Source organism: Camelus dromedarius, chromosome 5 (genome assembly GCF_036321535.1).
Source record: "Camelus dromedarius isolate mCamDro1 chromosome 5, mCamDro1.pat, whole genome shotgun sequence".
Classification (NCBI taxonomy): Eukaryota; Metazoa; Chordata; class Mammalia; order Artiodactyla; family Camelidae; genus Camelus; species Camelus dromedarius.
Genome location: NC_087440.1, coordinates 85,698,800 through 85,718,696, shown reverse-complemented (window position 1 = coordinate 85,718,696; position 19,897 = coordinate 85,698,800). Strand labels below are relative to the sequence as shown.

The window sequence follows — 19,897 nt, the reverse complement described above, 5'->3', positions numbered from 1 at the left end:
ATTCCAAAAACAAAAACAAAACCTTGGTGGTGTAGAGAAATGTATCTTTCGTTTGTTTCCGATGGCTATTTTTAAGTGATCTGGAATCGGAAACCATTCCTCTCTTTAGATCACTTAGGAAGTCCCCTGTGTTCCTAGCAAATAACAGAGAGCTGTCCATATCTAGCTCGAAGTTAAGGGCACTGGGGTGTAAACAAAGGCACCCTGGACTGGGTATTAGACCTGGCCCAGGTCCCCACTCTATGAGAAAGTAATTGTGTGGCCTTGAGCAAGCCACCCGGCCGTGAGGCTCCTCAGCATGCCTGTCTGCGGAATGGGGCAACAGCTCCTCCCTCTGGGTTGTTGTGGAGATGAACTGAGTGGGTGCAAAAGCTCAAAGCACCCCCAGACCCAGCCCTCCGCCTGGGTCTGCACACCCAGTGCGGGGTGCCTTGACCACCTCGTTGGGAAGCCCTCCACTCTCCAGTTGGGCAGTGAGGTTGAAGGACAGGGAGGCAGTGGGGTCCCCAGGGCCGGGGACCTGCTTGTAACTACCTTGCCTGTGTCTCCCTTCCTGCAGGAAGGCCAACAACTCTGGTGAAGCCAGGCTGCAGGAGAGCCGCAGCCCACGGAGCGACTCGCTGACGCAGTTCATCCAGCAGCCCGACACGATGTACTTTGTTCTCTTCCTCTGGCTGCTGGTTTACTGCCTGCTGCTCTTCCCCCAGCTGGACGTCAACAGACTCTGATGCGTGCGTCTGCGTAATAAAAGAGACAGGACCCTGACCCGGGGTGGGACTTCTAACTTCTTTTTATTTCCCATTCCTGATGGGGCACTTCTGCAAACAGTTGAGAACCTCCGAAGAGAGTTAGCCTCCCTCTCCCCACGTTTTGTTTTCAGGTCTTCTTTTCCTCTTGTAAGTCCTAAGCATGCTTTTCCCTTTGGCTGCATACTCGACTCTCAGGCGTGTGGCTGGACCCGTGGGTGGGGTTTGTTCGCGTGCCTTGCTTTGTCAGGTGTTCAGCTGTGTTACTAATACTTAGCCATAACTGGGTCTCTGCTCGCCCCACGTGCATGTTTTTCAGGCCTGGGATGGACTTGGAGTTTCTCACCTCCTGATGAGAAAGAGGATGGATGCCCCAGGCAGGGCCTCCACTGGGTAGAAAACCGCCATGTTTTCCTCCGAGAGGGGAGTTTGAGCCAAGATTCGGGGTGGGGGGGGAGGTCCATGCACCTGTTGTGGTTTTGTCCTGTTCTTTGGGGGCTCCCCCAAAGCTGCCGTCTTCAGGGAAGCGCGTCCGGGAACGGCAAAATCCGAGCAAAGTGGAAGCTGGGTCGTGAGTCACAGCGCACACTTGTTCACCCTTGGTTTTCCTTGGGGGTTGGGGGACATGCCTTTTAAATTCACATTTGCATTAATTGAATTGAGGTAAAAGCTGTGATTTTCAAACCTTCTCCATCCATGGAACCCTCTTTTCAAGTGAATTCTCAGGGAGCCGGGCTAGTTGATACATTAAAAGCGGAGCTTTGGCTGGGGTTCCTCTCGCTCTGCCTTGGCAGCCTCCTGGCTTCCATTCGTGGCTCCTGAGGCATCTGTGTGGGCACCCAAGGCCCCCAGGGCACTGTAAATGGAAGCCCCCAAAGCCCCGAGGAGATGGGCCTGGCTGAGAATGAGCTCCCCTGACTTGTTAGAGCAGGAGTGGTCCAGCCGATCTTGTTCCGAGAGAGCCTTTGTGCACACCTGCCTCGGGATGCAATTCTCAGCACGGGCATCCTTTGTGGTCAGTCATAACAGGTCTCTTGAAAAGGAAAAGGGTTGCTAGAAAGCGCCCCTAGAAGTAAGCCGAACAGGCACTTAGGGAGAGGACAGAGGCAGCCAGCGGCCCTTCCGTCTTCCTTCTCCTGGGCTCCCTCTGCTCCCCGTCTCCTGCTGAGATACAGGTCATAGCGACCCTGTGTGTTACTTCCTTCTCCCAGTGTCCTCCTCCTCAGAAAGCATGTGTGAGCTGAGACTTACAGAACCCCAGACAGTGAGGTCAGGAGAGGACAGCATCTCCTCTGCTGAACTCAGAGACGCAGAGCCAGTTGACCAAGATCACACAGCCAACCAGGAACAGACTTGCAGGAATACTCAGGCCACTCGATGCCCAGTCCAGAGCTGTCCCCTCTTTCAGGAAACATCCATTGGGCCCATGAATGTCCTGAAAAAAAAAATTAATAAAATGAATAGATAAGAATGTCCTCATTTAAACAAAACCAAAGTTCTTAGGCCAACAGTCAACCTTTGTTTTTTCTTGTATTTTTCCCCAGAGGAAATGTTGTTCACTCTCAGGCTTGTCCCTCATTCCTTCTGGAAGGTCCTTGACATCTCTGACAGCTTGTCAGCTGACATACCAGCATTGTCCTTACTCCAGGCGTCACGGTCCTCTCTCGGCAAGCCAAAGGCCTGCTTGTTTCAAGCAGTGGGGTTCAAGTTTTCAGAATTCTAGCATGGCCAAAGGAATTTACATAGCACATTTCAGTCGATGACAGCCGGAATCTGGCCTCTAACCCACTCCTGTTATAGCCTGCTTTCTCTCCACGAACGAACCTAAGCCTTCCAAGCTGGAAGCTGTTGGGAGCTTGGAGTGATTCCATCTTGAAGGCCAAGTGTCCCGTGGAAAATGAGCTAATTAATGAGCTCCCTGGCATCAATGAAAACTCAAAGGTACAGATAATAAAGATGATGTGTGTGATATTTTATGACCCTGGACACCATGCCGTCCTCACCTAAATTAAACGCTTGAAGAGCCGACCCAAACGTTAATCATTTCATTTTACGGGTCTAGACCTTGTTCAGAAAAGTCTCTGCAGGCTTCTTCTCTCCCCATTACAAAGTGTAATATTGTTTAAAGCCATCTACTGGCAAGATGCCTGAAAGTCATTTGGTTCAGGTTGGCAGCAAACTGATTTTTTTTTGTAAGAAAAAAAAAATCCTCTCTTGAGTCTAGGCTTGTGTGGGAGAAGCCAGATACAGAAGAAGGTGGATAAGAAGCCTGCAGGACAGATCACCCCGTGGCTTGTATTTTTTTTAAGAATTTATTTTCAATTCTTATCCAAGTAATACATGTTCATGGTTTTAAAAGAAACAAATACTGTGAGGCTTTTAATGAAAACTAGCAGTCCCTCTGTCTTGCTCCCCAGAAGTAACTCTTTGAACTCCTTCAGCTGTTTCTTCTAATATTTACCTTTGCATTTCTACATAACGTGCTTATGTTTCTTTTTTTTTTTTTAATTAATTTAGAAACATCTAGTGGCTTGCTATTTGGTAGGTAAGGATCTTGCTCTTGCCCAAACTGCGTTTTGTTTTTCCAGTATTGTTCAATTGTGTCATTTGGAGCATCTCTGTTCAGTGTGAGCATATGAGGGCTGTTGATGTCTGAGCCAAGTAGTGTACTATAGTTGCATGTCCTTTCTCAGCAAAATTTTTCTCCCTTGGTGATGATGATGATAATGAAGACTTTGGTGTGGCACATTTCTTAGTAACTTCCTGAGAAAAGGAACGTGGGAAGTAAATATTATAAATATTTTGAGATTTTGCTTAACTTAAAACGTCTTCATTCTGCCCTTTCCCAGGTATAGCTGCATATAGAATTGTGAGTGGAAAATAATACCCTCCCACAGCCCCCCCAACATGGTTGTTGAAATTCCTGACGCCATTCTGATTCATTTAGACATGACTTGGGTTTCTCCCCTCTCCCAGGACACGTTTAAGATCCCTTCATTCTTAGTGATCTGAGTTGCCCTGATGGCATTGAATCCTTGATGCTGGGCTCTCATGGGAACTTTCTTAAATTTTCTTGTAATTGTTCACATTCTTTATTTCTGGACAACCTGTCATTCCAATGTTGGACCTCCCAGACTAACCCTTTAATTTTTTTTATCATTTCTATTTCTCACTTCTTAATTTTTTTGATCTGATTATGAGGAAAATTACTCAGCTTTTATCTTCTCAGTATACCTGTTGAATGTTTTATTAATTTTTAATTTGCAAAACATTTGGTGGCTGTTTTCTTGTTTCTGTTTTATAGTGTCCTGTTCTTGTTTCATAGGTGCAGATCTTACCTCTCTGTGGATGTTCATGATAGTGGGGTTTGGGGGAAGTTCTTTTCTGCTCTCTATTTTGCCTTTATTTCCTCTTAACTCCCCTTTCTCTTGGCCAGTCTCAGTCTCTTTCATGTTACAAGTTTCCTTCAGATATCTAGAGATCCCGTGAATCTGTTCATGTGTAAGAATGATACATCAAAAAAATGGATAGGAAGCTCTGTGTGTGAACTGATGGGTTTTTCTTTAGGGTCACCAGGTGGGCACCTGGACTTTTCATGGGAGGACCACACATATCACTATTTGCAGGTCTTTTCTCTGGGACTCAAATTGTGTTTCTTTAGAGATATTTCCACTTCTCTCCTGCCTGAGAAAAAGAGGCATACACACGGCTGCTACAAGCCTGTGCAATGCTCTCGTGCAGTTTCAAAAAAGGTATTCCCTCTAGGTGTATGGCTTGGAAAGAGGTGCCCCTCTGGGCACAAGCCACCCATGGGCAGTTGGCCAAACTGGCAGAAGGCATCTTTTGTCTCTTTCTCCAGGGCAAGGCTTGAGGAGCAGAGTGAGGGCTAGGTTTTAACTCCCAGTTGTCTCCTTAGCCAAGTGCCTTTGTGCAGTGCACAGACTGTAGGGCTGTACCCAGGGGTCCTGGCGCACACCCGAGTGCCTGCCTCCTGACCTCTGAGCAGGCATCTCATCACAGTTAGTATGCAGACTCACAGAATTGCTCCTGCCTCACTGTGCCTGGTGTTCCAGGCCTGGAGCGCCTCTGCTTCCCCTGTAGAGTAGGCAGCTGCCAACTGCCCGTCCTCTGCAGGTGTGAGGTGCTGGGATCCCGCATCCCTGCTCACGTCTCCCTTTGCTCTGCCCCTGCTGTGCATAGGTTGGCACCTCTTACCTGCTGTCAACTCCTCCCCGTCCCTTTGTCTTCCTGGTTGCATCACTTCCATTCCTTTGCCCTTTTTCCTGTGGGGTTTCTAGAAATGAGCCCGTGTGCTCAAGACCCCATCTTGAACTGCAGGTCCCATCTGTGCCTTCTCCCTGCTCGTCAGGTGGCTCACTGCTCAGTGGATGCATTTGTGAACTTGCCCTGAGTCCTGCTGAGCCGGGGTCTGCCAGCACCGACACGCAGCGCAGTGCCAAGTGAGGAGAGAAGAGCTGGAATGCCGCAGTGAGGACCGGGGCTCTCCTTCCTCCCCCCTTTTCACCTCCTGCCCCCACGGAGCTACCTTAGAGCTCCTGCCTCCCCCTATGCTCCATGGAGTCACCTACTTTCTAGGCTTCCTTTGCCGCCCTCACTTCTTTTGGAAACCAGTGGTCCTTCCACACTGGTGTCGGCCAGCAAACAAACCAGTTGCTCCCTCTGTCGGGTGATTGTTTGGAACTCAGAGCAATTTCCCCGGTCAAATCTGGCCTCTGTGTGGAGCTGGGCTCCCTCCCACCAGGACAGGGAACCAGAGGCGGTCCTCCCTCCCCATCCCCTAGACAGCCCCGCCGGACACAGGCTGAGGCACCCTTTCTGGGGTTCAGCACATTTCTCCCAACTCTCCTCACTCATCCTCGTGCAGTGCTCGTTGTAAGGGTCAAGCTCACAGAAGGCAGAAGGTTTGGAGGCCTGTGTAGTCAGTCTTCATAAATTAAAGATTGTTTGATAGCCTTGGGGATCCCATAAGGGTCTAGCACCTCATTTAAGAAATGAGAAATGGGGTAGCGATGGTTATAGCTCAGTGGTGGAGCGCATGCTTAGCATGAGCAAGGTCCTGAGTTCAATCCCCAAGTACCTCTTAAAAAAGGAAGGAGGGAAGGAAGGAGAAGCTAAAGATCAGGCAGGAGAAAGGACGAGTCACACTGCTGGTCAGTGCCCTCAGGAGGGACATCTTAATTCCCAGTGAAGTTCTCTGCAAAACTCCAGCCTGCAGCCACCTCCCTCCTCACCCAGGACTCAGAGCATCACAGAGCTAATCGCTCAAACACAAGCCAGAGCAAACAAGCCAAGAGGTATCTCACGGAGGATCAGCATTCACTGTGGCGCCTCTGTTAAGGACTGTTCTCTTACCCCAGTTGTGTCATTGGAGGGCAGTCTCGTGATGCGGACTCTTTTGCACAAGCGCGGTTTTTCCTAGTTCTCCACAAGGGCTCCAGATGGCCCCCTGCAGTTTGGAGCCCTGGCCTGCCCCTCCTTTCTGTTTGGAGACCTTCCTCAGTGATCTCTGCCCAGTTCCCCGCCTGTGCTCAGCCTCACGTTCTGAAGTCCCCGAGGTGGGCCGCGTGGGTGTTTCAAGCCAACGTGGCTCCTCAGAACCTTCTCAGCGATGCTCTTGCCAGGACGCAAGAGCACGTGATGCTCTTCTGGTCCAGATGTGTTACTTCTCTTGCCCCAGCGTTGCATAATCGCTGCTGAAACAGCCTTCGGGGGGAGTCTCAGGCTGCAGCTGCCCAGGGCTGGGCCCCCCCACTGAACAGCAAGCTATGCAGCTGCTGAGCGGGGCTGCTCTCAGACGAGGGCCAGGACCTGGGCCGAGCGGTTGGAGGCTGAGCACTGGCGTGAGTGGTAGCACGCTTATTTGTCTCCGCAGCCAGCCTGTGTCAGGAAACCAAGAAATGAGACGTGGTTTCTTTGCTGGACGTTGAGTCCCACAGATCTTTTCAGCTCTGCCTCTTGTCAGCCTTCCCCTGAGGACGGACAGTCAGCAGCACAGGGAGGTGAGCCTGACGCACGCAAAGCGTGGACATGGCCCTGAATCCAAGTTCCCATCGCGTGCAGACACCGTGCCTTCAGGCTCCTGGCGAGCTCTGGCCCTCCTGGCCCTGGTGTGTACGGCACCACCGTGCCCACAGGCCTTGAAAAAGCTCCTCCACCTTTGCGGGCGCGACCAGGCTTAGGGTGGGCTTGGTCGAGTAAAGGGGCAAAGGCCTGGAGGTTCTGAGTCCCTGCTTCCCCGAGAGTCAGCAGAGGTCATCCGAGTTCCGGGGCTCCTCTGACTGTTTTGGAATTGCCAGACCCCACAGTGCCGGGAAGACCGACTTAGGTGTTTTTAATCTGTTCTGAGAACCTTGATGAAAACCCATCAGGCTAACTGTGATTCCCAGCCCAGGGGCGTAGCACCAATGAGCCAGAATGCAACCTCGTTCATGGGAAGAAGACAGCCAGTGTTGTGTGCTGTTTGACCACAGGGTTTTTAAATACACACACAGCTCAGGAATCTAAGGCCCTGATCCCCCTGCTAACTTTTTAAAATCCCTGACCCTCAAATATCAAGTCTAGCTTTCATCCTGCAGGAATCTCTTTAACCGAACCCTCCTTTGAAAAAAAAATCACTCCCTTCCCCCTTCCCCAGAAGGTGAATGGGATGGAGGAAGAGGGCAGCCAGATCCAGGTTCGAGTCCCAGCTCTGGATGGGCATCTGGATGACCTTGGGTAAATGACATCTCTGCGCATCTTCTGAGCAGAGTAGACGCAGTACATGTTTGTTGAATGAATAATAGCTTCCTTGCGAGTGTGCTGTGATGTTGTAAAATGCTCAGTAGCTCCTTGTTCGCAGGTCCCCACTCTCCAAGCTCTGACTACACCTCCTTCCATGACATTCAGTTTACCATAGCTTCTCCCCACCTCTCTCCAGGCCACCTCTGCTTTGTCTCTGATCTAACACATGCCTTTTACAAGAGGAAGCTGAAGCCAGCATCTACCCATTAACTCACTGGACCCTTTAAACAATCCCAAGAGGTGGTTCTTTCAGAGAGGAAACTACAGCATGAGGAGGAAGGGTAACAAGGTCATCGAGCTGGCAGATGGCAGAACTGCGAACACAGGACTCCTACTTTGAAACGCTGATTTTCCCCCTAGACTTCACTGCTTAGAAAAGAAAGTTATGTCTAATGAGATGCAGATTCTCGGTGACTTTGGCCTAGTTGGCAGGGTGGGTGGAAATCTCAGATGGGAAGGTGGTGAACTTTATGAGTCACATTGCACCCCACCCCCCGACCCTTCACTCTCCTTCCCAAGATTCTGAAGACTTCGACTGCCCCCCCACCCAATATCAATACTGCTTAAATATCATAAAAATGACTGAGTAATACGGTACATCAACAATTCCTCAATTAAAAAATAAATTAAAATATTTAAAGGACTAGGATGCTCCAAGTTCAGGTTTTAGCCCAGAGTTGCAAATTTGCAACCCAACTGACTGCATCTAAGGGCCTTTAGCAAAATAATCTGTGTCTAACATCGAAGACTTGGGTGACTTTAAATCACGCCCCGCCCACCCCGCCCCCGCTCTTCACTCTCCACTTGCAACACATGCTTTCCAGAGTAGGACGTTAGGCCCCCTCCTTCAAAAGCAAACTTCGTTGTGCTGCACGGAGTACAACGGAAACAGGGATGGAGAACGTGGATTACTTGGAAGAAGCCATAATTTAGGAATCATTATTTTCCTTTGTTTTAGATTTAAAAGCTGAGATTTTTTGCTCTGTTGCAAAAACAAATAGAAAAATATCTTTGGATGGGTTTTGTTTGTTTGTTTGTTTGCATTTACTTGTTTAAGCCCCAGCAGAAGTCAGTAAGAGCATGTTCTCTGTTAGACGATGCTATGATGACAGCCGCAAAGTGCCTGTATCCCTAAATGTCATGTAAGGATTGAAACACTTTTTTAAAGGAAACTTGGAGAGTGTCTGTAACCTAGAGAGTTGACATTGTTCCAGAGTAGGACAGTGCTGGCCTCAGTATCAGAAACCCACATCCTAGCTCTGGCTCACCTGTGGTGACGCCTCGAATAATTCACTTACCGTCCTGGGTCGGGAGTTGGAAGACCTCTGTTTCAAAATCCTTCCTAGGTTTAAAAACCCAAAGATTAGCAAGGTAGCTTTGTTTTTTGTTGTTGTTTTGGTTTTGGTTTTTCAATCTCAGTAAGTGGCCTATTTGCTTAGAATAAATGCACCTCTGTATTTGTCAGTGAAACCCAAAGCTTAGAGCATTGCTTCCAGCTTTACTATCTGAGAAAGGTGCCTTCGGAAATGGTTTGGTAAAATAAAAGGTAGTCCATTGAAGGACGTGTGGATGAAAGTTTGGGGTAGAATGTAGGAGATCTGCATCCTAGGGCTCCCTGCACCAAACTGGTCTCCTTAAATTAATCTGCATCCAAGGCAGTTTTCCGGGGGAATTCACAAGTTCAGCTGCAGGAATATATGGCCATAAACAACTGGGCCTTTCTGTTCTTCCCGCCTTTTTTCCCTTCCCCTCGCAGACTCAAAATACAGAGACACAGAAATTCCACTCGGAATCAGAAGCTGCTTGCAGTCGAGCACTGGGTCCCTTAAGCCAAAGACTGGTACGATTGTGTAGAATGTCCCGGGGTGGGGGTGGGGCAGCGTGGTACTGGGGGGAGAAAGGGGCATGATGCAGAGACCCTTTGCCCTCAAAATTGCACAGTAGGTTAGCTGCCTGTATCACCTGCATTGGTGCTGGTAACATCAGCCAAAGATGAGCAGTGTAAGTGGAAGAATGGTTGTTCGCCACCCTGCCTTGTCCGGATAAATGATTAAACCTGGAAACAGGAGTTTGTTCGGAGCATATTGTATTGAAAGATGATAGGTGTTTATTTTTTCAAGGTCTGTAATATGTTTAACAGATTTCATGCTATAGTTTCTTTTAATGTCATGGCAGGACTGAATTGATAATGTCTGAACATTTTTACTGAGCGCTCTAAGAGAACTATTGAAAAACAGCGAAATGTTAATTTTGTAGTACGAGAATTATTTTCTCTATTTAGTATATACATAGCTGTAGCTTTGTAAAAAGGTATCTTTGTAAAAAAAAATGGTATGGACGTGCCCTCTTATTTATTGATTATTGTAAATGAAGATATAAATGACTATTTGCATAATTTATACCCGTGGGAAATTAACTGGAGTATTTGTTACATGACTGTTTTCTATCAAGGACTATTAGGCTTGGTGCTATGATGAATGGTCTTGTAAAATTCTATGTATTCTTAAGAAAAATTTTGAGTATAAATTTCACGAATAGACCACCTCGTTGTTAATTCTCATTTTCCTGTGTGTCTGTGCCTTTGCCAACCAGAAATTACACTATCTTCCCTTTTGCCTCAACAGAAAGTACTGTTGTCAGGGTCAAAGTGAAGTCAAGTGGCGGTAGCATTGTAGAGATTGTAGGGGACCCACCTGTCTTCACTGCTGACCTGCCTTGAGCCTTTGCAGGTGAAGCTCCAAGAAGAAACAATGACGATGGTGGTGGCCGTTGTTGTACTGGCGGCGGCGGGTAGATGGCTCTGGAGGCAGACTGCCTGCCTGCGTTTGAATCCCGGGTCTGCCTCCTACCAACTGTGTGATCTGTAACAAGTTACTGTAGTAGCCTTGGTCCCCCGGAAAACAGCGCCTGAGTCAAACCTTATGTGCTTATACATCGTTAGGGGTGGTGCAGTCCCCAGGCAGCAAAAGTGAGGCAAGGAAGGAGGGAAAGCAAACGAAAGGTGGTGCCAGAAATGTTGACTGCGCACCTAAGAGGCATCAGGCACTGTTCCGATCGCTGACAATACAGCAATAAATGAAACCAAAGTCCTTGTGCTCACAGAGCTTGTATTCCAGTGGGGGAGATGGACATAAAATAGGTAAAATGCATAGCATGTCAGATACCCATAAACAAGTGCTGTAAGAAAGGGCAGGGCAGGAGCATCACTGGGGGTGGACGGGGAGGGGATGTAATGTTACTAGAGCAGTTGGGAGAGGCCTCTTTGAGGAAGCCATTTGACTGCAGACTTGGAGATGCAAGGACAAGTCGCTCGAGTATCTGAGGAAGAGCTTTCCAAGCAAGGGAGGAGCCAGTGCAAGGTCACTGTGGTGGGCTCCTGGCTGGCGTTCAGGGGGCGTTCAGGGGGCATTCAGAGGACGCCCAGGGGCCTAAGCACAGGGGGTGACGGGGGAGACCAGCAGGAGAGGGTTTCTGGGGCTGTCAGGTGGGACCGCGTCAGTTACAAGGGCTGTGGGCTTCACCCTGAGTGAGCTGGATCCCCTGGAAGGTTTTGAGCCCGTGTTGACTTCCATTTTAGCGTGTTAACCACGGCTGCCATGATGGGAATAGACTCAGGAACAAGGGCAGAGCCCAGAGGCCGGCTAGGAGGCCGCTGCAACAGTGCAGGGAAGAGATGCTCGTGGCACAGACCAGGGTGCGGGCAGCTTTGGTGACACTTGCCTAAGTCCTGGCTGTGCGGTTGGGTCAGATCTGGGCCACTTCTTCAGTAAACACTCTTGTACGGAAGGCCTCCTGGGTACAGGGGGCTAGGTGTTGGTGATAAGGACAGGAGTGAGATAAAGTCCATGCCTTGAAGGGGCTTGCTGAGCGGCCGGAGAGGAAAGCCATGTACTTGGAGCACAGGTACCATTTCTTGAGCTCTCTCCCAGGTGCTGGACTGGAGCTCAGGGTATGATCATAAAACTCTCCAGAGGGGAGGGTATAGCTTAGTGGTAGAGCACGTGCTTAGTATGCACAAGGTCCTGGGTTCAATCCCCAGTCCCTCCATTCATATATATATATCAATATATATATATATATTACACTATCTTCCCTTTGATATATATATATCAATATATATATTGATATATATCAATCAATCAATCAATCGAATTACCTCCCCACAAAAAATTTAAAAAAACCCGAACACAAACAAAAAAATTAAAATAAAAAATCACTCCAAACATGAGATGGGCGGCCATGTCCTGCCCAAGAGACGGCTGAGGTTGGGGAAAATGAATTCAATCGCATGCTGCCCAGCAGAATTAGAATAAGAACCTGGGACCACTGGACTTTTCCCATCACATCAGCCTGCCTCCTGTGCCCCAGAAGTAGCCCCCAAGAGCATGTGAACTGAGGCACCAGGTCCATGGCTGCTCCCAGCTGCCAGAGGCCCAGAGGGAGAGCATGCCCACCAAGTTGCAGCCTGAGGCCCACATCCTGCCGTGGGGAGGAAATCTCAGCGGTGGGGGGGGGGGGGTTCCCCTGCCATCTTGTATCAGGGTCAGCTCTCCTAGGACCTCAGTAAATCTCGTTAAATAACAGCCCCGATGTGAGGACTGAAACGAGCATCTATCTATGGAAATACCCAAGAAATAGCCCAAAGACAAATGTTCATGATATTAGAAAAGCATCCTTTTATCTCTCTCAAACTGCAATCCTAAAGGTCCAATTCTTTTTTCTCTAGAACTCAGTCGTCCTCCCCAATATGCATCGTTAACAGATTATTTTGGGCCACGGCCACAAACTATACAATAGGCCTTCCCAACCTATCCGGGCAAGGGGTATTTCTTTTAAATGTATTTATTTCCCGTCTATCATAGACCAGTTTTTGTAAAATGCAGTACAAATTAAGTATGCAAAAATGATATTAAAAATGGCCTAAGGAATACAAGCCCAGATTTTTTTATTAGATTCAGTAGACATAAAATTACCTGTCATATCCCCGGAAGGTGTCTGAACACTCAAGTTTCTGAACTTACCTCATAGAAGCCCCAGGACCTGCAGCTGCAGCATTTTCCTGAAACCACCTGTACCTCCCACCTTCTAAAGGGAAATTATCGTCTTTCTTTTTATCTTAATGCAACCACAAGAATTTTTCATTAATAGGCACTGCTTATCTAAACTTTCAGGTTGCAGCTGGCTGGTTTTTTTTCCTAATAATTTTCAGTTTGCTTGCAAAGGGTACAAGGCACTTACAGCCATGTGGTCTCTTTTGATGGCACCCCTCTAAGTTTCATAAAGGCATGCGGTATTTCTTACCCGACTGATGCTAGAGCTGGACTGAGAAAGGTCACTTGATGTTGTTGAGGGGGTGGGGGGAGGCGCGGCCCCACTGCAGCACACACCTGAGCTGTCTGACACCAGAACAAGGCCATCCGCACCCATGTGTCCCGGGAAGTGGCTGATGAAAGGATCACCGGAGTTTTACCCCAACACGCCTTGGCCGGCTCAGCTGTGAGCCTCTCTCACTGAACACTGCTCTGGCAAGTAGGCCGGTCCGCCACTAGAAGAACTACTCCCATCAGGGCAAGACAAAGACACTGTCTAGGGCCTGTGGCTACCAGAGATGCAGGAGATCTTGCCCAACTCCCACCCTGTGGACAGAAGTGAATGCCTGGCCTCAGTAAGCCCGCGTCCTTCAACATCATCAGGGCACCAGACAGGACTGAACCAAGTCAGACTTCTCCCCACCTTTCAAATGCTCAGGGAGCACTGGCCACAAACTCAGAGGGGGTCAAATGCCCAAACATTCTCCTATGTACAGGATTTGAAACAGTGGCCTGCGTGGTGCTCCTTGGACCAGTGAGACCTGTAACCGGAGATGGACGCCCCATTACGTAGATGCTATGAGAAAATGTTTGTTTTTTTTAAATCTAGCAAAAAATAGGAGCTTTCACTTTCACTGTCTATGTGATAAGTGGGATAAAATTCTAGGCTGCCCCCACCCTCCCTAGCACACACTATAACTTGTGTTTCAAAGTCATTAAGAGCTCACTCATCCCTGGATCTGTGGGCCTGGTAGATGTGGTCTCCACATCAGGTAGGGATTACATTCAGCTGCGTGTTATGGGACTCTGGCTCTGATGCTTTCACCACACAGGACACTGTGGACACTCACACAGGACACTGAAGCAGGTGGTCCTGAGGTGCAATGGCTCCATGATGTCACCAAGGTCTCTGGTTTCTTCCACCTTCTATTTTGCCATTGTAGCATGTGGGTTTCCCCATCACGGCCTCTTCTGGTCACAAGATGGCCCCTACAGCCCCGGCCTCACCTTTCTGTGCTGGGAAAGTGGAAGGAAGCTAGAAGAAGAAAATAAAATCATCCCCACGAACTTTCATGTGAGACCCATTGGTATTAAGAAAATGAAAAGACAAGCCACAGACTGGGAGAAAATATTTGAAGAACATATCTGATTAAGGATGTGTATCCAAAATACACAAAGAACCCTTAAAACTCAATAAGAAAACAAACAACCCAATTAAAACTGAGAAAAAGATCTGAATAGACACTCCATCAGTACAGATATAGAGATGGCAAAGAAGCCTATGAAAAGCTGCTCAGTGTCATATGTCATTAGGGAATTGCAAATTAAAACAACATGAGATAGCACTACACACCTATTAGAATGGTCAAGACCCAGAACACCGGTATGTTCAGATCCTGGTGAGGATGTGGAACAAAAGAATCCCTCATTTTTTGCTGGTGGGAATGCAAAATGGTGGAGCCACTTTGGAAGACAGTTTGGCAGTTTCTTATCAAACTAAACATAGTCTTACAATAAGATCCAAAAATCGTGCTCCTTGGTACTTACCCAAATGAGTTGAAAACTTATCTCCACACAATAACCTGTACATGAATGTTTATAGCACCTTTATTCATAATTGCAAAAACTTGGAAGCAACCAAGATGTCCTTCAAAAGGTGAGTAGATAAATAAACTGTGGTACATCCAGACAATGAAATATTACTCAGCAATATAAAGAACTAACAAGTGATGAAAATATATAGGAGGATCTTAAATGCATATTGCTAAGTGAAAGAAGCAAGAATAAAGCCACACACCGTGTGATTCCAACTACATGACATTATGAAAAAGGCAAAACTACGGAGACAGTAAAAAGATCAGCGGTTGCCAGGGTTCATGGGGAGGGTAGGAAGGATGACTAGGGGGTCACGGGATTTTTAGGACAGTGAGACTGTTTTTGTGCAACAGTGTGATGGGGAATACTTAACGTCATACATTTGTCAAGACCCACTGAACTATACAACACAGAGTGAACCCGAATGTAAACTATGGTTCATTGATTGTAAGAAATGGATACAAGATGGGAGAAACTGTGGAAGTGGGGAGTAGGGTGTATGGGAACTTTCTGTACTTTCTGCTCAGTTTTTCCTTAACCCCAGAACTGCTCTACAAAAATTAAATTTGCTAATTTTTTTAAAGTTTAATTTAAAAAAAGATGAAGGACAGCCAGGACTGTAACAAGGGGTTACTACAGAATTGCCTAGAGGGGGTGAAGGGGTTCACTGTTTGCCTAGTGAGAGGATCTGATCAAGTCACATAGGAGAAAGCAAGTTGAAGTGGCAACCAAAGAAATGTCAAGTTACAAGTACTACTTGAAGCAGGTTAAGTTCACAAAATGTAAACAAAGGTACTATTTTCCGCTTGCTAAATTAGCATACAATTTCAAACGCCCCTGGTGTTCACCAAGCTGGGGGGAATGGGTTAGGACAGTACCTAACTGACAGCCACATACTGGAAACACACTCCCACTTGTCAGTATGGTCAGCAAGAGCCACACAGATGCTCATGCCCTTGGGCTAGACTATTCTAGAAATTTATTCTAAAGAATGTCTCCTGAGGACCTAATTCAACAGAAGTTATCAACCTATTGTAAAATATTACTGCTCAGGAAAAATAGCCTTGTCTCTCTGATAAACTGATGACATTTTAAACAGCAGATGTCGGGGAGATGTTACAGGATAAAGGAGGCATTTTTAAGATAAAACAACCAAGTGCTGTGTATGGACTTTGTCTGGACTCTGATTTGAATGAACAACTATAAAAAACCTGAGGGTTTTTTTTTTTAAATCTGGGAAAATTTTAATACGAACTGGAATTAGATGATATTAATAAATTATTAACATTGTTATTTATAAAAATGGCAGATGATTATGTTTTTAATATAATTTTATTTGTGAATTATTTTTAGCACCTTTATTGTGATATGGTTCCTGCACAGTAAACTACACATGTTTCAGATGTACATTTAGGTGAATTTTGATAGATGTGTACACCAATGACTACCACAAGATAGCTAGCATTTCCATCAATCCTCAAGAGGTGCAATTTCAGACGATTATGTTTTAAAGATTCATTATCAGAGAGGCATTGTGACGTGTTTATGAGTAAAATGTCCTGCTAAAAATAATCCAACTTTCATGTCGTGTACACAGTTGGCCCTCTCTATCTGTGCATTCAACCAACAACAGATCAAATTCCATATGTGTTTGGTTGTATCCACAGATGCAGAACCCACGGATACAAAGGGCCACTGAACTATGCCATTTTACACAAGGGACTCAAGCCATCTGTGAAGTTTTATATCCCTGGGGGTCTTGGAACCAGTCCTTGGTGGATACCACGAGGCAGTATTTTACCACAATTTGGGAAGAGGAAACAAGTTTAATTTCTTTATTTTTATTTTTTTTTATTCAAGTAAAGTTGATTTACAATGTTTCAGGTGTACAGCAAAGTGATTCAGTTGTACATATATGTATTCTTTTTTCAGATTCTTTTCCATTATAGGTGATTACAAGATATTGAATGTAGTTCCCTATGCTGTACAGTAGGTCCCTGTTGTTTGTCTATTTTATACATAGTAGTGTATATCTGTTAATCTACCACAATTTTTTTTAATTCAGAAAAAATATATGGGGCATGGGCAGAATGAAACATAGTTGGCAAATGTTGATAATGACTGGAGATTTATGATGAGTACACTGAAATTCATTACACATTTTTTTATATGCTTGAAATTTTCCATAATAAAAAGCCTTTAAAATATCCTATTGTGGCCGATTACTAGCTGTACCTTACTATCTGTTGTAGATACTTCGTTTGGCACTTGGGCATCTAGTGAAGACAACTTCCCAGCCTTCCTTGCAGGGAGGCACAGCCATGTGACTAAGTTCTGACCAGTGAGACCATCCCTTTGACAATGAGACGTAAATGAATGTGCCGCGTGCCGCTCCTCCGTCCTGCCCTTAAAGTAACTGCATTGTGTTTTCCTGCTCTTTGCCATTTCCCACAGCTATCCTGTTAGGGTCAGAAATACTGGAACTGGATCCAAGGACTCCTGACTCCTTTGTTGCCCCTTAACCTCAGTCTGTTCTTCACACATAAAGATGAGACTGCAAGATACTTCTTCTCTTTGGACCTGTTTTGGAACCCATTTCTATGACTACCTCAAGTGGGAGACTCACTCAAAAGTCACTCATTGAACACCCCATCCACCAAGACTCCCATCAGCTTCGTTTAGGTCTAGTAAATCAGGAGGGAATCCGAGAACTTCACAGACACAAGCTGGGAACTTTCAGCAACAGCTTTGTAGGAGTTTTCTGAGCCACTTGGCCATTTAATATAAATTAAAGAAAATTGATACTCAGCATCTGCTATGTGCCAAGCACTATGCTGGGTCTGAATAAAACAGACAAATAATTATTTTCCCCTCTTTTACTACCTTTTAAAGGTTTGTAGCCTGGTGATTTAATTTATGTAGACGGAGGACAAAAATATGTCCACTATTGTGGACAACAGATGATCTTTCCAAGACCAATCGCAATGTTATTATTTCTGAGTAGATGTAACATTGTGTATCAACAAATTTCTGCCTCCTCCGATCTAACAGTAAGAGGATGGGAATTCAGAATTTTTTAACTGCAGAACATTATAACAAAAACATTTTAAAGGAGAAAATTCCACTGCCAATCCCTTAACCCATACACTATTTTAATTTTTCCATTTACTTCAGTCCTTGTTTATATTTATGTAGAATTTTTATAAAACTTAACCAGAGTGTAAATATAAGATTATACTCTGAAATGTTTGGTCCAACCCCTCTCTCACTCACTTTTCATCTCTCTATAGAGATTTTTTACATATTTTAATGGCTGTGGAGTGTTCCATCATTCTAATATCATATTTTGCTTAGTCTCTTAATGTTTGTCATTCAGTTTTTTTTTTAAATATTTTACTAGGATAAACATGCTGTAATAAACACCTTCATAAATTTAACATTTCCTGGGGGGGAGGGTATAGCTCAGTGGTAGAGTGCACATTTAGCATGCACAAAGTCCTGGGTTCGATTCCCAGTACCTCCATCATATAAGTAAACAAACAAACAAGCCAACCTAATTACCCCTCCTCCACCCCATAAAAAAATTTAACTTTTTCCTTTTGGAACATTTGTTAGCAAAAGTATCCAGGAACTAGTTCAAAAGAGTGATTATTTTTATGTTTCCTGCCAACTTGATTTCCAAGAGTTGTACCAATTATTATTACTGTAAATATAATAATTTTAACAGAACTTTACCAGATTTGGACATTTTCACTTACATTTTCGGTTAATTTAGAAAAGATATTTTAGAAATATATTTCTTTCTTCTATGTTTCGTTTTGTTTTTTAAGATAACAAGTGGGGTTGACCTTATTGTGAGTTGACTGCCCTTCTCTGAGATGTAAATGTCCTTTGCACATTTTATTGGTTGGAGTCTTGAAGATTTCATTGTATCTCTTTTTTTCTTAGAGCAATTTTTTTTAAGAGAAATTTCGGTTCACAGCAAAATTGAGAGGAAAGTACTGAGATTTTCCATATACCTCCTGCCCCCACACACCCACAGCCTCCCCCATTATCAACATCCTACACCAGAGTGGTCCATTCATTATAGCTGATGAACCTCTGACAGGTCATAATCACCCAAAGTCCATGGTTTACTCTCTGGCTTTTAATGATGTCTATTACCTGTACCAATTGCTTTTAATTAGAGTCTTGTTTTTAGGGAAACTCTTTAATAACATTTCCTAACAAGGATAAGCAGGGCAAGTTAGTCCCATGGTTTTTAATTTATTTAAGCAAAAATATGAACTGATTTATTAACTGCCAGAATGTTAATAATGTCACATGATATATGAAATGCAGAGTAGATCACAGTGGAAATATGTAGCTCCGTCTGCTGTGAATACTCTGAATTGGATATCTCCAGGTTTTATACTTTAAGGATGTTAGTTTACTTTCCTAGGGAATTTAATTTAGGAGTTTTGTAAGTGATGTCACACTCAGAGCATTTTGCAAGACCCCAAGGGATAGAAACGTAATTAACACGGAGATGCTGCCCTCATGAACGGTTTCAAGGCAACCTCTAGTCCAGGCTGACATCTGCTGATACTGTGCTAACTCAGAAGGGCTGAGGTTTCAGGATACAAAATGGATTACTCTGCTTTGCCTAAACCCACAGTCTTTGGGGTGGGATGAAATTAAATGACAAGAGGAGAAGGACCTCTGGGAAAGTGTTGGAGAGGTGATAGGGAAATGGAAGTCGAGGGGTGAGGGTAAGGAGAGGCCATGTGTTCTCACTTAACCCCAGCTGACCAGCATTCCAAGGCAATGGGAAGACATGGTCAAAGGTGATGGTGGTTCCACGTTGGGACCAGGTCACTCATTTACAGTAGTTATGCCCAGCACGGACCAGACAGCATGTTCCCAAAGTGGAGAATGTTCAAGCAACTACTGCCTAGTAGTAAAAAAGACACTCATCAAACCCTATAATAAGTGCTAGAATAAAAGCATATGTAATGTGCCGCGAAAGTAGGGGGAGGGAAGACCGGCATTCTGCTGCAGGGAGTGGGGGCTGGAGCAGGGAGGTGTCAGGTCTCAGACTGGGGTGACCTCACAAAGGAGGGGACAGTTGAGATGAATACTGAAGACCAGTAGGATTTCTAAGGGCACAGAAGGAGAGGAAGGGCATTTCAGGCAAGAGGAACAGCATGAACTACTGCACAGAGGTGTGGAATTTCACCCTGTGTTAGGAAACAGGGTAGGCTGGTGTGGCGAACACTTAGGAAGATGGTGGGGCATCTTAAGACATTACATAAGCAGGGACCAGTTTCTACAGGACCTTGGACTCCAGGGTGCAAAGTTTGCAAACACTGGGGAGCATTGAAAGCTTTAGAGCCAGGCAGAGACAAGAGAACAATTATCTGGAAGCAAAACGGAGGGTAGATTGTGGCAGGTTAAGACTAGGGG

The 19,897-nt window shown here is 45.6% G+C and overlaps 1 protein-coding gene and 1 non-coding gene across 5 annotated transcripts in view; both read left to right on the top strand.

Moving 5' to 3' along the window:
• CLMN (calmin) overlaps positions 1-10,089 on the top strand; it is a 113,051-nt gene extending 102,962 nt beyond the window's left edge. For 2 of the 4 annotated variants that reach the window (XM_031454266.2, XM_064486228.1), the window contains exon 14: positions 564-10,089. In XM_031454266.2, the coding sequence (XP_031310126.2) occupies positions 564-728 (165 nt within the window). In that variant the 3' untranslated portion in view covers positions 729-10,089. Of the gene's footprint in view, positions 1-559 lie in introns of all 4 variants that reach the window. The other 2 variants (XR_010381067.1, XM_031454268.2) reach the window with 2 other exon arrangements.
• A 1,432-nt stretch (positions 10,090-11,521) lies between these two features.
• TRNAT-AGU (transfer RNA threonine (anticodon AGU)) lies at positions 11,522-11,594 on the top strand. The gene has a single exon. It is a non-coding gene; the product is annotated as a tRNA-Thr (tRNA).
• The last annotated feature ends 8,303 nt before the right edge of the window (positions 11,595-19,897 follow it).